This window comes from Pagrus pagrus (assembly GCF_965226575.1).
Source record: "Pagrus pagrus genome assembly, chromosome: 21".
Lineage (NCBI taxonomy): Eukaryota > Metazoa > Chordata > Actinopteri > Spariformes > Sparidae > Pagrus > Pagrus pagrus.
The window spans coordinates 14,131,919-14,154,084 of NC_140208.1; the positions used below are offsets into that span (position 1 = coordinate 14,131,919).

Below are 22,166 nucleotides of genomic sequence, written 5' to 3' on the forward strand. Positions count from 1 at the left end.
GAGAGGAAAATATATGTGCCGTATCCTGTGCATGCCAATGAGGAGCAGGAGTCTCCATTTTTGTGTCAGCATGTTTATTAATCAGGATAATTGAGATACAAAACACATTTTGTTACGGGGACAATCACAGGGGTTATGTTGCCATCCACAAGCAGCCATCATGTGTAATTTCTGTGTTACGGTAGATGCATATTGTGAGAGGAATGAAAGTGTTAACCTCAGATACTGGGCACGTACTTGACTACGTCTATATGTGCGTACGTAAGGTATTTGGTGTTTACCATCAACTGCAAGAACAACGCTATATTTGCATACATAGTTTTTGTTTTTCACGAAAATCTTCTTAAGACTTTTATCTGCATCCATGTCACACCACATATATTATGAATTTATGCATAATGGAAATGTTCAAGTTTACCAAACACGATTATTATTTTTCATAGACCTTATTCACACTGCCGCCGTTTTCCTCTGACGTCACACTCAGGGTGGGAAGCTCAAACGTTGTACCGCTGGGTTCCAGGTGTCAAGCCGGAGGCTATAAACATATGACATCGTTATCGTTTTACCTAATTAAAACTACAATATCAATGTATAGTGAAAATCCAGAGTCATCGGTTTATATTTCAAGGTAAAACAACAGATTTGATAACCGATTAGCTGCCATTAGACAACAGCTAACGTTAGCAGTCAACCACGTTCTAGCTAACGTTACTGTTTGATACTGTACTCCTTTTATTGGAGGAAAGGCGTAAACTAATTCAGAAATATCAACACACATCTTGGAGACATTTGTCTAAACCCTGGTAGCTAGTTAGCTAGGAAGTTGTTGAATGCTAACATCAGCTCACAAGTTATCAAATATGTTATTTTACCTTGAAATATGGCCGAAAGTGCCTCCACATTTTCACTATCCATCGTCTATAAATTTGTAACCTGGAACACGGCAGGAAAATGGCTGCTGTGTGAACAAGGTCTATATCATATGTTCCCATTTCACCATTTCTAATACGAAGTTAGGTCCAAAAATCCTTCAGTCACTTCAAGTCCTTCATTTTCCTTCACCATAAATCACTTAGCTGTGTTCTTGTCCTTCTCAAGTTCGTCCATTTAAGCTTCTTAAGCCGCCACTGTTCTACAAACTTGTCCTTAGTACTGTAACCCGCGCCTTCCCAAAAGAGGCACTCCGCATCAAACTTCCTCTCTCAAACACAGAGCTGGACGGAGCGTTGGAGTGGTTGTTGCCTCGTTCTTGGGCCATCTCTTTGCTCTCCTCACTCAAACATTTCCTTAGCTCTTTAGATCTCTCTTGGTCCACCTTCCTGTCTTCTGATTCTTTCTCCTCACTGTGTTCCTCTCTTGTTTTTGCATTTTCATCCAGGGCCTGATCGCAATCCTGAGCAGGAGCTCCATGGATGGTTTCTCTAACTTTCTCAGTCTGGCCTTCTTGCCTTGTGGTGTCTTCACATTCTTTTTGAGGGATCTCTTCATGAACACAAGCTTCTTTTGATGGACTGGCTGAGGTATTTGTCGCTGCTTTGTCCTGGGTTTCCGACGTTGAGTCTTGCAGTTTATCATCGACACTGTTTTCACTGACGTCTGATGGCAAAAGTAGGATAGTATCCTTGCTCTCTTGGTCGGAAGATCTCTCAGTATTATTGGCTGCTTCAGATTCAGTGATCAACAGTTCTTCCTCTGACTTGGAGGAAGTTTGGGCACTTGAATTCCCATCATTCTTTGTGATATCTGTGTCTGAAATACTAATGTCACATGCAATCTTATAGAACAGCGAATGGTTCTCTTTCATTTTTTCCAAGCTTTCACTGACTGTTGATGACAATTCATTGGACTCGGTCACGTCATCACTGCATGCCGGTTGTTTCTCGATGTCTGAGATCTCCTCACCGCACGAGTCTATGCCAGGGAGCTGCAGAGGTATGAACCCTTGCCACTGGTTGGTGGAAAGGAACCACTTTGCTCTCAGATCGGAGGATGAAAAATCACTCTCTTCTTCAAGTTTTTGCTCCACTCCATCCTTGCAACTTGTGAATCCCTTGCCTCCATCTCTCTGGTAGACCATCATAGATGAGACGTGATAGGGTGAAGCTGGACGTCTGATCTTGGTTTTGGCAACCCCTGTTCTTCCACTGTGATCCTTGTGTTGTGTTTTGTTCCCAAACCTGACTTGACTTTTTGATTTTTTCCCATCTCTCTCATCTTCGTCCTGAGATGTTCCACTTGAAAGCTGGAGCTCTGCAGGACTTCTGATGTTATCCCCATGGCTTCCATATCCATGGTAAGAATCATGATCTGAAAACAGGAACAGCGCACAATTGAGATGTAAGCAGCAGATACTTTTATTACTACAGCAGATTTTTTTTTGGCTAATGGCTGGTCAAAGCTAGCTTTTCAGGGGAAAACAATACTGGGTTGAAACTTAAAGTCAGTGTGCTTCGTAATTGAGGAATATCCCATTGACTGTATAAAAATGGACCGAGCTTACAAAAGTCATAAACCTGGATTCTTTCTAATTATCAGCAGGGGGCAACAGTACTGGTTGCAAAACATTTGTTTGTATGAAGGCTTATGAGAAAACGACCCTACTATTCACTTGAATTATTACATTAGTAAACTGTTTTGTTAGTTTCGAGTCTTCTTCAATACAGCATGATCTTCATTTTGTCAATTAGAGTCCCATTTAGAGTAAAAAGGACTCTAAAGCAGCGTATGCTTTAGTGGTAGCTCTAGTTGCTACCGTGGTGTGTTCCCAGTCAGATCAATCGGTATCCTCCACAACTACAAATTTGGTCACTTCTAGCCCCAGTAAACTAAGATGTTTATGGCCATATTGCCAGATATGAGCCTTCAAAATAGTAGACTGCAAACCAATGGGTGACATCATGGCAGGTTTTACACTTGGACTATGCGCAGCTCGCTGTAAAAGCCTCAGGAGGGACATAAATAAAGACTATTCACTCTTATTCATTTTGAAAGAGCAACAGCCAATGGGAAAACTCTCACGCTTGACCGAGCAGTCGTGTGACTTCATCACTCAGTAAGTCAGAGACGGACTTTTGTGGTTGGAGAGCTTGCCCTGATCTGCTTTGGTCCAGCCAAAAAAGTCTCAATATGTGATTGCGATTAAAACAGATTTAACTGTAGCCTCATGTTAACAACCTGACCTTAATTATGATCTTTAGTTTATTGGTTGTGTGTCGGAAAATACTCACCTGATCTCATCCTTTGTTTTGTAGCTGTGTCAGGGGCCACCTGATGAGCTTCCTGCCCCTCCCCGCTGGTTGGCAGTTGATTGTGTGTAGAAGCTCTCTCTCTGACTGCGCTGATGGATGGATGGGTAGGTAGGTGATAGATGGAAACAAGCAATTAGTGGAAACGTTCATGTAATTAAAGCATATAGGCATACAGTTAAATATCAAAATAGCATAAGAAATCCCACCTTCTTATGACTCTCTCCCGTATTCGTTCCACACGCCGCAGTTTGGCCTCTCGCTGCTCGGGGGTCAAAAGCAGGTCAGAGTCTGTGTCAGGGTTCGGGAGGGCAGAGGGCTGTTCCTCCGCCTGTTCAAACAGTTTCACGTTAGGATTCACTCTACGCCACAATGACCTTACAGTAGCTTAAAGGATAACTATATCAATGCAATGATATCAACTATAATGGACAAGAACATTTAGGGTATGGTAACATATTTCTGGAGTTTTTGATTTCTTTCTTACCCTTACATCTGAGCTTGCACTTCCATTTCCTACACCTGCTTGGTCTCCAACTTGATTCCTTGAGCTCTCTGTAGACTCGGCTCTGCTCCCTTCTGACCTTAACTCCTTCCTGGACCTCAACACTCCCTGAAGCTTCTGCTGTCTGCTTGTCCTTTTAACGGGCTGATCCTGGTGCATCTCTGCAGAGGACCGGTTTTGATCAGGACTCTCAAGCAACAGACGCCTGGGTGGCTTGTTCAACATTTTTTTACTCTGCTCAGCCAATCTTTGCTGCGTGTCAGGCTGGATCTGCTCGGGCAGAGGGTTGTCGAGCTCTGGCGGGGGATCCTCGACAGAAACCCGTCTGGCCACGAGAGACGACGGCAGCACGGCTGTAACAACTCGTGTCACCCTTAGAGGAAAGGGGGCCTGAGGAAAGATAAACTGATAAATGTATGCACATAACATAATGTAGTGATTCATTCTGTTATACTGATGAATGATCTGACAGACCTCCTCTCTTGTGTCTGAACCTTGACTCTGGGTTTGGGCACCTGGAGCAGAAATGGGGGGTTTCTTCCTGTTAGTCAACCTCTCCTGATTCCTCCTCATCCGCTCAATCTGCTCTTCTTCACTCATCTTCATTTTCTAGAGAAGATATAGGCTGTTTAGAATATGAGTCATGCATGAACTCTGCACCTCAGCAACGCTCATCTAAAAGAAGGTAGAGCAAGAGCCAGAATCCATGATTTGCATATGAAAAAACACGGTTAAATAAAGAAATAGATGCGTGTGTTTGCAATCGTTTGTGCAGAAGTGTGTTCGTGCATGAGTGGCTACCTGCATCTGTATGTTTGTATATATAATGTATATATATATATATTTATATATGTGTGTGTGAGCATGTGAGGAAAGGGGGGTTGGGTGGCAGAAGGGAGAACACTGAGCTACTACACTGAGACACGAGCCTCTGCCTCCCCCTGTCGCCCCAAATGGGCACTGCAACATGCCCTAATTGCAAGGAAGATGAGAGAATCAAAGAATTGGAATTTGGCTGTGATTGCAATGAGGGAAAAATCAGCTTCGACTGCTTCTATATTGGGAGCGTTTTGGAGCACTTTGCATACATCCAAATATAGGTAACCAGGAAACTGGGAAATTATGAAGAATCAGACCTTGGTAGATTGGTTTGTCGTGTCTGGGGGGATCCACTTTGAAGCAGGCTGAGCTTCTAAAGATGAAATGAAAATAGAGGAGAAGGATAGGGGGTGGTGGGAGGAGAGGGTGACAGGAAGAAAGAGATTTAGGAAATACGAGGGTGGAGGACAAAACAAAAAGCCACTTGGGACTGAAAAACTAACCTATTAAAGCTGTTTAATATTAGATGTGTCAGAAAATATTAATCTACAGGCCGTTGAATTAATAACACTTTTTACACGGATTGCTAACCAAATGTGTCTTTCTGTGCCTTCACATTAAGGAGGTTAGGCTGGCTGTTTCCTCTCCTCTGCACAGGATCAACAGTGTGGCTGTAGATTCCCTGAAACGTCAGCAGAGAAAAAAAATGAACAAACAAACAAACAAACAAACAAAACAAACAAACGTGATGACGTTTGTCCATATTTCATACCTCATATGGTGACTCTGTCCAGCCATGGCTGTGATCCCTGCTGTGGTGACTTTCCTGTAGCTCCTGGGGTAACGGAGGGCGAACTGGTGGCTCCTGTTCGATATCCTGCAGGGATATTTTTTTCAAATATTCTTTTTAATTGAAAAACATACTGATACTGCGTGTATCAACATATTTTAGAGATGTAGCATTGATCCTTGACATGATAGACAACACACCTGGTCATACCAGCAGTCAAAGACGTTACCATCACCCGAATAAACTAGCAGTTATTAAGTCTATGTTGTAGAAATTAAAGGATAAGTTTAGAAATGTTTAGAGTGGACAACACCCCCATTGTTTATTCATAAGCAGAGGGCAGACGCCGGGGGGTTAGGGACAAAGGGACGATGGACAGGAGTCGTACCATTGGCAGTCCACTCTGCAGCCTCTCTGTGGGAGAGCCAGGAGATCCAGGATGTGGAGATGTTGACTGGAACACTGAGGGGGAGACGGTAAAGGTCACAGTGTTGACACTGATAGTCTATTGTCAGGTTTTATGTGCACAATCAAGATGAAGCAGGCAACTTAACCCATTGGCAGCCTCAAATGTTAACAAGACACCGTCCAGTCCTTTAAATTTGTCATTTCAGGTGAAGGCACATACATTTTTTGGTGGTAATACATGACTGGATATACTGTAGTAACTGTGATAATGATGCTTACTGTGGTGCCTTTGTAGTCCCAACAGGAAGCGGAAGTGATCCCTGTTGATCTTTAGTCCGGCCATGATGTCCTCCATCATCCACAGCTCTCTCTGAGCCTGAGACTGCTCCTGATAAAAACACATCTCTTCAGACACAAGACTGAATGATTTGTAGAGAGAAAGGTCTCCTGAAAGGTCTAATAGTTGGACCTCAAACAAATGATTTTGAAATGTTTATTTCTAATTAAGGGTGAGAATGAGAGATGTGGCAGCAGATGCTGTACACATATGTTAACCAAGCTTAATATATTAGTCAAAAACTATCCAGTGTGTAGCGTACAAATACCTGTGGCACTCCAAAGTTACAGATGTGCTGAAGGTGTGAACGGATAACCGACAGCTCACTCTCCATTCTCTCATACTGACACCACACCCTCTCCATTTCCTGAAAAAAGTGTATTTACAAGTTAAACCTCTCATTTCTGCTGTTTGATGATTAATGACGTAGAAATAAATAACGCATGCTGTGCCATTGTTTGTCTCTTTCTGGTTCACTGTCCTCTGGATTATTACACACCAGTGATACATCACACATTCTGGCCCTGATTGTGACCAGATCCTCCTGGAGCAAAGCCTTCTGGGTCAGTGCTTCTTCTTGGGCCCTGGGGCCCTGACTTTTCCACTCCTCCAGCTGCAGCCTGGACACCTCTAATGCACAATGGACGCTGTCCTGCAAAACAGGGAAAAAAGTCATTGTTATTTTTATTCAGAGTCACAATATAGGAAAATAAAGGACTAGAAATGAGTCATTTTAGAATGCCCAAACCTCTTGAGCTGAGCTCTCGAGGTGTTTGTTTTGTACAGCAAACCATCAGCTTACCTATATATCCAGTGTATTAGCCTTCATAAAATATATCTAATTATCATGACTTGTCTGAATAGCTTATAGGGTGATAACTGACCTTATCCATTTGTAGCTGAGCCAGCTCCAAAGACAGAGACTGTAGCAGCTTGTCACACCCACACAACCTCGTCAACACAACCTGAAGAGGGAAAATCAAAATGTTAACCCGTGTCTACTCAGCGAGAGACATACAGTAGAATGAAATGACAAATACCTGCAGCGACAGTCAAAGGTCCCATATTGTTTTGGGTGTCGACTTAAAATGTTTACATGCTTTAATATTCAAAAACCACATTATTTTTCTCAGCCTGTCACATTGCTGCAGCTCCTCTATTCACCATGTCTCAGTTTTAGTGCCTGTCTCTTTAAAGCCCCTGTCTGCTCTGATTGGTCAGCTCTCACAGGCCTGAGCAGGCACAGCCAACGTGCTTCTGCATCAGTTCTGCTGGTGTTTTTTCAACCCAGTCCCTGCTGGGAGCATGGCTGAGGGCGGTGACCGTAAAGATGTGACATCACAACCTTACGGAAGTCCTGTTAGCTTGTTTAAAGGCACAGTTTCTGAATACGGGCTGTGCGCTTTTGTCCGTGGATTGAGCATTTCATCACTTTCACAATATTAATATATGTCACCAAAACCTGCTTTAAAATCAAATAAGACTTTCTGCAATATGGGACCTTTAAATGTTGTATGGCAACATAAAATACTCACATCTGCATCACTCTCAAGAGGTCTGATCGCTGGGGCTTCCCTTGGGTCAGGCTTTGGGGCCTGAAATGCATCAAGGTTATAATTTTGTTAATATTAGTACTTGTTTAAAAACACTGTTTTTGATATTTCTTCTCCCTGTTCATCAGATTTTAACAAAACGTTTCTATGAAATACCTTTTGCTTAATACATATTTGAGTGTATTTTATGTAGGTTAATGACTGAATGCTTCAATCTTAATACTTGAATATTAAGACTGAGCTACAGCACAAGCTTCACAAGAGACACACAGAGGCCACAGCCATGTACTACGAGCTTGGTCATGAATTTGATTAAAAAAATTCATCAGTATGTATCATAAGATACATGTATAACCTTGCAAACAGCTGCTTCATTTTAAGAAGCATAATCATTGCAGAACTCATCAGAATTCAACAAAAAGATCACAATTAGACAAAACAGACAAATATAACCACAATTAAACACAATACAAACAATGAGCACAACATGATTTATTAGTCACACAATAAGCATTAGTGACAATACAGTACAGTGACATGGACATACAACAAACACAATGTGGGACAATGTCACATACATAGACGCTCAAAGTCATCAAATGTAGAGTCCAATCTCTGACACCACCACACAGACAACATTTTGAGGAAACACACATATACAAACAACACAACACAGTTTTCAAGTTGTACCGCACAACAAGACACAATAAGAACACAGAGCGCAGCAGGGCTGGCTGTACCATAGCTGGCGGTAGCACACAAACAGATAAATTGCTGCGGTGATGGTGATGATGGTGGTGGTGGTGGTGGTGTGGGGGGTGGGGAGCATGTGCTGCTCTCGATGAGGGGGGCAAAGGGGGCAGTAAGTCTGCTTGTGCCCCTGTGGAGTAGCTCTGAAGGAAGAGACAGCATGTATATGAAAAGAACAGACAACACATGGCATTATATAAAACATACTGTGCTACTATACCGAATAAAACCCACCTTATTAGTGATTTCAATAATCTGCTGCAACAATTCTTACTCAGCAACAATCAGATGTTGTTACTTTACTTCACAGTTAGTGTGATGTGCTGCACACTGGTCTGTATGTTTTGCTTTAGATGTATTTTCATGCTATAATCACCTTTCCTAAAGGTCTTCTCCCACTTGAGATATGATGGACAGAGCCATATGTAGGTGTAGGCTGTAAACAAAGAAAAACAGAAGGTTTGTTAAAGAGGTAAGTGAAGTATTTAATAAATGTACTTCCATAAAGTTGGAGACTCAAGAGACATGTTACAAAAACAACAATGATCAAAATTAAAGCAGCAGAAGCCGAGGTATATTGACTTTTAGTCTCTAGTATGACACAAGTGCCCAAAACACTGGATACTTAATTTCCCACAATGCAACTTAAAAGCATCTTTTTCTTGATTTTTCCTTTTAAAGCATAGGTAAATTTCAACAAATGCACCTGAAACCCTCAGTTTGAGTCTCTCAATCGAAACAATGAAAACAAAAGATGTAGCTTGATGATGTTGTGCAGAAGCGGAGGATCATGGGAGTTGCTGTCTTCAATGTTTAACAGCCATCACTGCAGATGAAATTCTATCTGAGGTGACTCGGGTAAAAATCAGGTTTAAAAACGAGGTAATGTTTTGATGTTTTAATGTTTTTGTTTGTTTGTTTGTTTTAGTCACGTTCCCCAACTTCCTTCCTCAGTCCTTGACTTACCAGCTGGCATTTACCTGGAAGTTATAGTGTGTATAGTGAAGTGAGTTTACTAAGATATTAGCTCTTGTACTACATAATGAACTCAGGCGACTGATGTATGTTTAATGATCAACATTAACCAAACACGCCCTGACCTTGCTCAAGTTCTGCCACCTCTCTGCGACGGGAGTGGTGGGAGTGGATTTGAACTCCAGCTTAGGAGAGGCAGGTGCGTAGAACAGCGTCTGCGGCACCATGAACGACTCATCATGGGGTCGTATGTCAACCCTTCCCACCGGTGTGTGAGGTCGTGATCCCAGCTGACCTCTTGAGGTCAGAGAACTCGTTCCCATCATGTCTGTTTGAGTGGGTGGTGTGTTTTGTCCAGGAAAATAATCTTCCTCTTGGTTCGGACCACAGACTCTTCTTCTGCTGTAATCAGGAGGGCTGGGTGTTCTGTTTGAAGAGAAAACAGAGCAGAATGCTAAAGCTGGGACCTTTCTCACATCATTTTTCTCTTTAAGTAAACCACTGGGATTTAAATACAGTATGTGCCTTGACAACCTGCTGTTTCTCTGACGCATACTCCGCCTCCCCCTGTGCTCTGACTGCGACGTCCCCATCCTCCCACCAGTGAGCTGACTCGGTTCACTCAGAGTCCTGCTGATGTGTCTGTGCTTTTGGGAGGGATCCTCTCCATCAGACGGGGGTTTAGGGAAGTCCATTGATTCAGTGCTGCCACCTATCTGTGTGAAATCCTGATAACTGGAACAACGCCTGAAATGATCAGAGATGCAGCAAAAAAGGGTCATCGAGTGCAGTCATGTAAGATGTTTGATATTCAGCGTATAAGACCTCACGGTGAACAGTGCTTTACCTGTGCAGAGAGCTGTCGGACTCCATCGCAGCAGACTGACTGAGAGCTCGGACCCAACCCAGCATATCCTCCTGAGTGTCGGCACTGAAGAAATAAGAGCGCATTCCCTGGTGCACCACCTAGTTTTACGCAGATTATTCACAATGTCATTATTCCCCTCATACAGGAGCAATAGTCTTGGATTTGTTTGCAAATGCGCTGTAGCTCGAACAGGAAAAATCATGTTTTTTGTTGATGTACATAAGTTATATACATCATATTAACCAGTGTTCAGATCCTTTTATTAAGTGAAAATACTATTACTACACTGTAAAACGACTTTGGTTATAGTAGAAAATGTTAATAAGTAAAAATATCTAAGTACATCCTGGGAAATGTGATTGAAGAATCAAAGTAAAAGTACTCTGTGCAGTAAAATGTCCCATGTGTCTGTTATACTATTATCTATTACGTGATTACATCATAATTATTCATTCATTAATATAAAAGCAGAAATTTACTGCAAATTTTAAACTATTTTGTATAAAACTGTAATAAAAAATACTTTAATTATGAATTAATCTGCTGATTATTTTCTTGATTAATGGATCAATTGAAATTCAGAAAATACTGATGAATAGCCACACATTAACCCAGGAGCCAAAGTGACATGTTCACACTGCTTGTTTTGTCCGACCAACAGTCTACTCAAAAACTCAAATATATTAAAAATAAATGAAAAATAATCAAAAGACAAAACAAATCCTCACATTTGTGATGCAGAAACCATGAATTGTGTTTGCATTGAAATGACTGATCGCATGCACGTTCTCGAGTGCCTCGTCTCAGTGGCTCTCTGCTCTGCTAACAGAGAGCAACAGGAGCCAAAGTTATTTTAGAAATGGATGATTTCTGAAGACTGGCTTCCAGAACAACACAGACGTTCCACAAGAACCATAATTTTAACTTGGCCTACTTGGAGCCTTTGGTGTGTTCAGAGGAGTTAAAATATACTTATGCGAAAGCTTACTTTGTAGGTCAACAACAACCTTAATATGTAAACATATAGATACTTTAACTAGAGCTTGTTATGATTAATATTTTTCTCCTTACACTGAATGAGTAACCAAATAACAATACCTTGAAGGTGAACTTCCTGTTCTTGCATTCTCGTGGCGTGCAGAAGAGGATCTTGTAGCTCGGCAGTGGGATGCTGCCCAGCACCGATTCTTCTCTACTGTCTGTTCGGAGGGACAGAAAAGAAGTTAACAAAAGAACAGACGCGTTGTTGTACAATCGCTGCACAGGCAAGGCAAAGTGCTGGGCTCCGAGCTGTGTACCTTTATAATAAAACAGACAGTAGTTGGAGAGGACGAACCATCGTCTCTTCCACAGCTTCAAGCCAGAGCTGTCCTGCAAGATGAAGATTAATTAGGGGATTCTCTTTGCTTGAGTCAGTCACACACGCTTTTACACACAATGATGACGTTTAAAATGTTAAGTAGGCCATGTTTGGAAAATTACTTTTTTGTTGAGCCATCCTCTGATGACCACAGGGCAGTTGGGGTCTCTCCTTGCGGCCTGACATCTTTTCCCAAATGCTTGCACCCTTCCATCACCTTCCTGTTACCAGAAGAGAGAACAATATATTAGTATGCAATATTATGTTCTTATTCCTGAAAAATGTATGTCAAATTTTCCTAAACGCCTATCCCAGTCAAGCCCAAAGTACAAAGCTGTTGTTGAATCATTTGGAGTACCGGTGTGGTGTTGGGCTCTTTTGAAAGGTTCTAAGCTTTTTCCCCAAAATAGTCAGAAGCTCTGTAGTTGTTAGTGATTCTGGCATTAAAGGTGCTATTTGTAAGAAAAGTTGATTTTTGATTTTGATTTTGATGAGTTGGGAATGAGACTCAAAAATCAATTTTTCTTACAAATAGCACCTTTAATCTAAATCTTTATTTATATTACCTATTTCACCTGAATGTATTAATGCAATAATAAACCTACAGATGACCTATAACTGCCCCTATTAGCTGGAAACACAATGGGTCCACATCATATAGTCTAACATGGTCCACGTTCAAATGAGAGAACAATATCACTTAAGACATGTTTCCCATCCCAGTCTTTTTTGTTATAGTTAAAAAACATTTGAAAAAGCATCTGCAATTGCAGTTTTAGGCATTTAATCATGGAATACTGTGTTTTGAACTCAGTTGCTGAAACGAATCTAGTGGACATTTGGGAATAAAAAACACAACATCGTTAGAGTAAGATGCACGAATGAAAAACCAAGAAACTTTATCGGTGAGCTGGCAAAACTTTGTTGTTCATGATTGTTTGTTAGCTTGTTTGTTTGTTGATTGCACCTTGTTAATGTGGTTTTATCCTGAAATGGTTTGCATGAATATAATCACAGGAAGCTAAGCTTTCCAACAATGTGTGGCATGACTATACACTTAAATTAAGGCGTTTGCCCATCTGCTTAGCTGGGTTTGTTAAGTTAAAAGGTCACAGTTAGCTGTTGACGTGTGCACATAATGGCAAGATAGAAGATGCAAAAACCTTTATGACAGGGATGTAGGAAATGGTGGCCACGCTGGACGCTTGGCTTACTCTGTCCTGGTCATCCATTCTGCAGGAGAAGCAGAAATATATATATATATATATATAAACAGTCAGATAACAGTCATAGAATGATTTTAGAAATGTCAGAGCTGGATCATCTAACTTTACCTAACTTTAACCAGAGTATTTCATATATACAGGTGTGTGTATAACAAAGAAGTAGTGCTGCATTCAAGGTCATATTAACTTAATGGTACACACACACAAAAATACACAAAATATCTGAATAGTAATCGCATAAGACAAAGATCCACACACAGCTGAACAACACTTTTGAATGAACCGGCTGCGAGGCTAAGACATGAGGCCTTACCAATACAGTCTGACCCAGAGTCCCCCTCTGTAGAAGCAGTCAGTCACTCCCATGAACAGCCCCCTGTAACCTCCGAGCACACATATGCCACATTCCCATATAGTTGAGATTTTTTCCTGCTCAACTGTTCATCCTCTCGGAGACTTGGTGTTGCGCTCTCCCACTTTCAAGCGAAAAACTCTCCCACAAGTCTATTCTGAGCCATAACAGGCCGGTGTGCATCCCCACCATGAAACTGACAGGTGACAGCTGCGTCGCCGTGGTGGCAGGGAGGGGCCCGGGACAGTGTGAAAACCAATCTGGCAGCAGGGACGGGCTGGTATGAGAGACTGAGAGGGATTTGGAATGCGTCCCAAACTGCTGAACCGCAGCATGGATGACGGAGGACAGAAAGCCGAGATAAAAGAGTGTGGAGCAGGGAAATAAAGTGGCATGTCGAAGGAACATGTGTAGGGAGGGGTGGAGTTTACTGTGTCACAGGTTTGGGCTGTCATGCTGTCTCTTCCGGCACGTGACGGTTATCAGCATATTTGCTTCAAGTACATCAGGTCACATGGTAGCATGTTCAGTGCACCTGCTACTACTGTACAACCCACTACGCATTTGTTTTATACTATACTTTATTTCTGCATTATTATATGGAAAATTTGTATATGTTATTCAGTTATAACCCACATTTTTATCAGTTAACTACACTTTATACTCAGATTCCAGGCAAACATTATAGTTGTGTAGTATATTACATTTTTTCTTTATTGCTTTGCCTGGTCTTTATAAAGACGTATGAGAAATTGCATATTATCTCTCGTCTTAAATTACTTATTTTTATGTCTTAATAAGTAGCCTACTTACCACCCTTTAGTACTACATATACTACAATTTTCCTTATGAACTACAACAAACATTTGAAGGATTGAAGAAATGGTCAAAGTGCGCACCAACAGCTCCTCTCTCCCACAGAAAACACCGCTCCTGAAACACCTCATTAGTAGTCTCGCCTTTCATTCCGTGACTTTGTGACATCACACTATGTCACCATGTCACAAATTTGCATTATTTATGCCTAGTGGCTCATTTGGCATGTAAAAATGGATTTGGTACAGCTGCTCTGTTGTTGTTAGCGGTGCTGGCTCAGGCATGTGTGAGCTGACCAATCAGAGCAGACTGTGTATTCAGGAGGAGGGGGCCTTAAAGAGACAGGAGCTAAAACAGAGCATTTCAGACAGAGGTGGAATGAGAAAACGGATGTGTTTTTTGAGCATTAAAGCATGTAAAGCTATTCTAGTAGTAACCAAAAATACAAATCTGAACCTGAAAATGAAAATGAGTGTAATATGTCTCCTTTAAATCCCTAATTTAATCTAGTCTACTTTGTTACTTATTTGGTTCAGTATGTATGCCTTTAGCAAAGTATTTCTTAAATTTAAATTTGTATTTTCTATATACAATTACTTTATATAGTTGTACTAGTGCAGTACAACTACTGTATATAAATAAAGTACCACTTTATTTGTGTTACTCAAATATATTAACTTATAATAAAGCCAAAACTTCTTGCTATATGTAGACTTTATATTTTCTGTTTTTTTGAATAATACTAAAATAAATCCATAGGTCTATATCCCTATATACTTATGCTGAACTTTATGTACATATTTTCATGAGGTGTATTTGCAATTTATGTATGTATGTATGTATGTATGTCTTGTTTAATGATGTAGTCACTTCATCTATAAACCTACTTGATGACTGAAAACGATGCTTATTGAGATGTTAAAGCTGATTCTCAGCTATTTCAAGTTACACCTGCTGTAGCTGCTTTTAGTCAAAGCTTCATTTAACAGCTCATCTAAGCCGAATACATTTTTTGTTGACCTTCGTGAAACAGCAGAACAGATGAACTTGAGATTTCATGAGAAACTTCTCACACTGTGAATCCACAAGCACTCGTGGGTGACCCAGAGGGTTCGACAAGGCTTAGCTGCCGCAATCTCACACAGTATCAACCACAATGCTCTCCAAGTGAGACACGGAGTAAACAGAAACAAACAGCCAAGTCTTTGTGAGAGATGAGAGCAGAGACTAACAACCTCTTAGCCGCTGGGGGTTACGTGGGTGTCGTGAAATATTTGGAAAATCTCCTCCTTTATCAGCTGGGGTCACTCGCTAGGGGAGGAGAAGACTTAAAATGCTAAAGAGGGATGGAGGGGAGGACAAACGGTGGGTCTGTGTACCACACAGAGTGCGCTTTGTGGTGCCCGAGGACTCTGAAGCATCATGTGAAGTTAGACGCAGAGCATGTTGAATACATTGGCCCGCAAAATATTCCTCTGCTCCTTGAACCAAAACATTTGCATGTCTCCTACATCCTCATGTCTTTGAATACAACAAAATCATTACTATACGTTTGACCTTGATAAGTAAAGTAGTGACGTAGGTCACTGACACAACTATAAATTGGACTGTCTAAGAAGATTGCCTAATAAGGATACTGGATGATTGTACGCAGCATATTTCATAAAGTTCTAGACAATAAAATTGGGCAATGGGAGGCAAACAAGTTGCTCAGCTGAGATATCACAGCTTGGCAAAGCTGAGAAAAAGTTCCCCTGCGGGCCTGTGATAGTTCAGCCACAGTTAATACATCACATCTGCTGTAACCTTGAGCAACAGAAGTCTTTTTGTTCACTTTATAACAAGCTGGAAAATTGCCATTAACTTATCAAATGAAAGGAAAAACAGGATTAACAAAGCAATACTGAAATATCTTCCTGCTGCACTTTCTTTTTTTAAACACAGCTCAGGATTGAATGAGACATAAATCATAATAAATGCCATATTGCTGTACCTGACTAATTGCGCCCGCCTGCTGGCTGCATCAAGCTCCATCACTTGGCACCTTTCCTCACAGCATCTCCTCAGGCTTGGCTGCCCTCTTCCTGGCTACCACCAGCTCCTGTTGCCCAAATAGTCACAACACTCTCCCGCCACACTCCTTTTTCTCTCCTCGTAAAGTGTGAATCTCTCACTTCTTCCCTCCGCTCTGACTTGCAGCAGCGGCGGTGTTTGTCCGGTGATCTACCTACGCTGGCTGTTAACACTAGGGCTGCTTTTCTGTCCTCTAACAGTGCACTCTCTGTGAGCCCCTTCTTTCTCTCTCCCCCCTTCTTCTTCTTCTTCTTCTTCAGCGTCCCTCCCTCTCACCCTGCCCTTGACAGCCTCTCTGTCTTTTGCTGAGTGTGGGTTTGTAACTGAGGAATTTACATAAAACAGCTGTTATCTCATTCTTCGACTCTGCCCTTTACATTATTTGAATTTCAATTCTCAGATATCTGGATCTAGCTTAAAGACAATTAAAGATTTGGATGCCGGTCTTGAATTATCACCCTATATACAGGCCTAAACATTCAGAGTATGAAGGGTGCACTCTGACATCTGTGTGCAAAGGCTTAAAGGTTTTGTTGCACTTACAAACAGATAAACAGAATTTGTGGAAAACAGAGAAAAAACAAACAAGGATTGGCTTGAAAAAAAACACACGTCTTTATAGGATATTACACACAAATCTATAGTTAAGATAAAAATCTTAAATTTACTTGACTGTATGCATTCTACACTGACCTCACATCACAAAAGTCTTCAGAATTACCTCAGAATTAACAAGAAGACTATAAAATTTAAGTTGTAATAGCTAAAACTTACAATTATTAATTTATGTTACTTGGTAATTTTGAGACAATCGTTATCCTCATTTTTTTTAAAAGTAAGATCACTGTCAGATTTTACAGTGTATGTATGCTATTTCCAACTTTATTTTATCATTTCTATTTTTTTAATCTTCTTTTCAATATTATTAGAAAGTAGCTCTCATGCTCCATCTTAACTAACATTAATTATGTCATATTGCCCCTGTTTAAATGCATCTTCCTCTTATTTTTACAAATTTTTATCAAGTGGCTTTATTTTCCATTAATTTTCAATCCCCGTTCAAATTTTTATGTCTTTTTTATATAAAACACCTGGTGCATGTAATTTCTTTTTTGTAAAGCTGCAGAGCTGCATTCCTTGTATGAAAAGTGTGATACAAATAAAGTTTATTCATATTACTAAAGGTGCAGTACTGTATGTAAGAATTGGCCACCTGTCAAATTAATATTTAAGAGAAATCTCTAACTGCTGCTAACTGTAGCTGCCATTAGCTAGTTAGCTCAGTTAGCTGTGCAGCTATCAGTCCAGACTGGGAGCTCTAAGCACAGGGAAAGTGTTAGCGTTTTCACCACTAGCACAGGAGCATTGGACCGGGACAGGGCTAGCTGATTAGCACAGCTAGCATCACAATACACAGATATCAGAACATCAGAACTGTTACTTACATTCTGTTGATGACTTTAGTTCATTTTTGACTGTTTTCACCTAAAATTCTTACATATTGCAGCTTTCAGTGTTGAGATAATTTATTTAGGATAAGTAAAAGTTGTAGCACCACACTGTTAAAATACTCTGTTGCAAGTAGAAGTCCTGCATTGACTTATGTTCTACCTTAAGGGACAGTTCACCCTAAAATCAAAACTACATATTTCCCCTCTTACCTGTAGTGATTGTTTTGGTGTGAGATGCCAAGTTTTCATGATACCGGCCGCAGAGATGTGTGACTTCTCTCAAATATAATGGAACTAGATGGCACTCAGCTGGTGTGCTAAAAGTGCCAAAAAGGAAAACATTTGGAAAAACTCAACAGCAATGTCTCTTTCCAGAGTCTGTGGATTATCTTGCATAACTGGGACATGATCTTTGGAAAGAGACATTGCTTTAAAATTTAATATTTTGGCACCACAAGAAAAATGAATTTTTGATTTTGTGGTGAAACATCCCTTTAAATAACACACATAATCCCCCAGTCTTATAATTAATCAGTCTAGACTCTCACAATTAGGTGAAAACAACGTCCCAGATGGTGGACTCTTATTTAGGTTTCCTGCTGCACTGAGTCAGCGTCTGCTGGAGCGCTTCTTCAAATATTCTCAAGATAGAAACTGAAGCACCTCTTAAACACTTGACTCACACGCAAGCACACGAGAGAGACAGTGCTTCACTAATCCAGCTGTAAGAAAGCAGGTGTACAGCGCTTTAAGGTGAGAAGAGCGAGAGCACTTCTAGTCATGAACAATATCAAAAAGCCAGACAGAAAGGAGAGCATTCAAAGGAAAAGTGAAAGCTGATACTCAGCGGCGGGCCACAACGGATGCCTCAGGAGGGCTGGCATTATTGCTGTACAAGAGAAAGATATCAAAGGCATTTTAAGAGCTATGATAAGAACAAGGAGATAGGAGAAAAGTCAAGTCTAAAATTACTCGCACAGGAAAGCAGCCTAAAGGCCTGGCTGCTTGGTGGCACTATATTTAAATTTAATGAATAAAGTGGTGAAAAATAATGCTGTGTCTGGAAGTGTTCAAAATCCTGCACAGCACAAAACACTCAAACCGTTGCCCAACACTCAAATAGTAATCATGCCATTGTATTATTAGTATCTCACATGCCCAGGCCATTTGGCTTTGACCAGGAAGGTCGTGACCTCGGATGCCCGGGATGTTCGGTTCTCGCGGGGGACGAATCAGTCTGCCCCCAGATATTTACGACCCCTCCCTTTTAGCATGCTACACAATCAGCCCTGTTGACTGACAGCTGCGTGGCTACTTACCCTCTCCTGTTACATACAAAACAACCTGTGGGGGCCCTCATTCAGGAAGCAGGAAGAGCGGTTTCAAGGCTCATGGGAAATGTTGTTTTTGTTTGTTTTAAATAGAGTAAGCTAGTAAATGAATATATAATACATGGAGCCCCAGTGTTAAAGATAAATATCGAAGATTCTTTTCTCCCCAATTTTATGAAGGATTATTTAAATGTACAGTATTTAATTTCTGCCATTAGGGGTGTTCAGTGTTAAACAACCACCATTACTATTTAAAGTCTACTTATGTAACTCAGACGTTAAAGTTTGCCAATGAGGCTACACGTAAAAAATTATTACTATAATTTTACAGTAAACTACTAACGGTTGCAGTAAATTCACAGTACTATACAGTAATTATTGTGCAGTTATATAGATGAACATCAGTGATATATTGTGTTTCTTCATCTGACACAATTTGACTATGACAATACTGTATTTTGTTGTAAAAATACATGATACTGTAATTAGCATCTGTAGTTATTGTAAATATACATATTGACAGTACATTTACGATATATTGTGATATATTGTGTTCTCACATTGACAAAACCCGGATCTTTCCATGTTGTGCGGCCCTAGAGACTTGTGCCGGCTAACTTCAGGTTTAGCTCCCCGGCTAACTTGAACAGGGTTAAAATTTTCCAAATGATATTGGACCTAATTGCTCTACTTATGGCATGAGTCATTTCAGGGGTGTTGTGATGCTCAGAAAACTGTTTCCACCATTTTACAGATGCTTCTTTCACAATGTTGGCTTATGGGAAAAAGTATTTTTGGGCCGCACATTATTTTGACGCAGATATGACTAGTTAAGCTCCATCGAAGATAAAGAATTATGTGATATTAGGCCTAAAGAAAGTTGTAATAGTTATAGTATTTCAAATTAACATTCAGGATTTGCATCTTTACTGGGAATTTAAGATTACTTTGAACCTGTTCATGATCATTATTGTGATATTGTCTTTCAAATGCGACACATGATAGTAAGCATGTTACATCTATTTTCAGCACTTGTGTACAAACAGCAAGTATCCAGCAGGTGATGCTGTTTAATAACGGTGCTGGTCTACATCAAATATACAGCTTTACAAAAGGTTTTAGAGTTTTACAGAAGTTACGTATATCAATAGGTTGGCCTGATATAAATTCATTGTGCCTACAGTCAACAAAAAGCTCAATGTTGTTACAGGAAAACTATCTTATTGTAGAAAATGTGTACAGAAGCCAGTACCAACATGTCTGGCTTGTAATGCATCACTTTTGACAGAAGATGATGCTGTTGTCTTAATGAAGACTGTCATGGGGATGCCTCATGACACATCATCATACAACAGTCACTTTAATTCTACCATCCAGCGGCAGGTAGCTGAGGTGTTTGGTAATTAATGAACATGAAGCTGTGAAACCTTAATGGTTGTGTGTTGTTAAGTTGTTTGGCATTACTTCACAGAAACACATCATATTCAAAACAAACTTATGACAAGAGTAAGTGTTTTAACATCTTTATTTTTGGTTAATCTTTTGTTTCCTCACCTCTCCTCCAGACTGCACCTTTGCCTTCCTCTGATTTGGACCCAGGAACTGCCAAGACAGTCCTGTCCTGTTCATAATCCTTTTATGGTCAAGTTCCTGGGGGAATGTGCCAAGTGTGGTATGGATGAGGGGGGAGGTTGGGGTGTTTCAGAAGAAAAGGGCTGAATTGATTAGTTTAAAATGATCTTTTGGGAAGAAATGTATTGATACAATACTGGTAATTTATTGATGTCTTCTATCAGATGATAGATGGAGCACTGATATAAGCTGACGGTTAGTTAATTGATTGGCTAATTGTCATCTCCTGCAGTAGGAGGAGTTTCTGGAGTGTCTGCAGGTGAACAGTCTGCTGGGGCCCCAAATTAAAAGGGGGCATAGCCCAGTGGAGAGTTTTTCCTTATTTTGTCCTTAAATTTTCCTTTTGTTTTTCTATTTGAAAGTTTTCAATGAATTGTTTCTTATGGTTTTTTGATTCATTGCTTTGGGTCAAGCTGATCACCATTGTAAATATGCTGCACACTTCCACTGCTGAAAACTCTTGAAAAGTTAAAGAGCCTCATTGTTGCCTCCAACCTGCGACCAACCTTACAAAGACCACCAGCCAAAAATGGGTGTTCACAGGTGATGAAACAGTACAGAAAGACATATTTGCAGAAGTTGAAGAGGTCCTTTATTTAAGAGCATGTAGCAACATATATATATATTCATGACAATAAAGAAAAAGCAGGCAAGTTACGTTACACATAAAGGTCCTCTGAATTGGTTTGTTTTAATCAAACAGATGCACAGAGGCACAGCAGGCGTTGGGACACTTTTTACTTTTGGTTGGTTGGTTTACATTTGTCTGATTATTCTACATACTTATAATTAAAGCAGTAACAGACAACCTTCGTCCACTTGCATTTCCAAGTGGTATTATTGTTGGTGCCGCTGTTGTAAAAACAGCCGGCTCGCTTTCTGTTTTTACTTAGTCCAGTGACTGCCAACAGCACAGGAGGACAAACCCAAGTTTATTCATTCATCAGGTCTCTAATGGAGGCATGAGAGCAGATAGAAATGGTGCCAGGCTGCGATGGTGCCCGATTTCGTGCCTGGTAGCAGACAGAATAGCACAGTGAAAGCAAAGTTACTATAGGAAACCAATCTAAATGCAGATGGTGTGATTATTCTATAGCCATTACACTGTGCAATCAACATTTACTTTATAATTACACGTTCAAAAAAACACAATGTAAGTCAGTGCAGGACAGTTTTCTTTTTATACTTCCTCTAACATGAAATGGGCTCGGAAAATTCAGTTAAGCCACTGGTGATGTGAAAAGGGTAAAACATTTCAAACAATAAACAGACCTTGACCCAGTATCACAGTGTCATGTGCTGTATGGACCACAGGAGCGGCACATGTCCTAGATTGGTATCTGTAATTAAGTCTAGGACAGACAGCCGGCACGGAGAAGGTGAATGTGTGTATAAATGTGCATGTGTGTTATGCACATACATTCACAGGCAGAGAAAGAGTGAACATGTAACTGCTGCTCCCACCAGGACGTGTTGACTGTAGGCAGTTTGAATGCAGGCCAGTGACTACATGACAGTAAATCTGCTGGGACCAATAGTGTCAGAATAAATGAGTGCTGCATATCATCGATAGGGTGGTGTCGGACAAGATGGGAATAATATCACGGGAGGGTATTGAGTAGATGTAATTAAGAAGCAGCTACTGAACACAGATTATCGTGCCTCTGCACAA

At 40.6% G+C, this 22,166-nt stretch overlaps 1 protein-coding gene across 5 annotated transcripts; it reads right to left on the bottom strand.

Annotated features, from left to right (window-relative positions):
• Positions 1-65: 65 nt before the first annotated feature.
• plekha4 (pleckstrin homology domain containing A4) lies at positions 66-16,266 on the bottom strand. 5 transcript variants are annotated; one of them, XM_084342692.1, is made up of 24 exons: positions 16,001-16,266; positions 12,777-12,846; positions 11,736-11,834; positions 11,552-11,624; positions 11,352-11,452; positions 10,233-10,351; positions 9,920-10,132; positions 9,511-9,811; positions 8,787-8,846; positions 8,401-8,553; positions 7,643-7,702; positions 6,992-7,072; positions 6,607-6,759; positions 6,376-6,474; positions 6,050-6,158; positions 5,751-5,824; positions 5,345-5,449; positions 5,164-5,254; positions 4,890-4,945; positions 4,228-4,362; positions 3,742-4,143; positions 3,458-3,579; positions 3,231-3,340; positions 66-2,310 (listed from the first exon to the last, which is right to left on the bottom strand). In XM_084342692.1, exons 1-24 carry the CDS (start codon positions 16,039-16,041, stop codon positions 1,136-1,138), a joined length of 4,002 nt encoding a protein of 1,333 aa, XP_084198818.1. In that variant the 5' UTR covers positions 16,042-16,266; the 3' UTR covers positions 66-1,135. The 5 variants fall into 5 exon arrangements, with proteins under 5 accessions (XP_084198818.1, XP_084198817.1, XP_084198819.1 ...); XM_084342691.1 differs by having other exon boundaries at positions 3,736-4,143; XM_084342693.1 differs by lacking the exon at positions 16,001-16,266 and adding an exon at positions 13,153-13,325 and having other exon boundaries at positions 3,736-4,143.
• Positions 16,267-22,166: the final 5,900 nt, after the last annotated feature.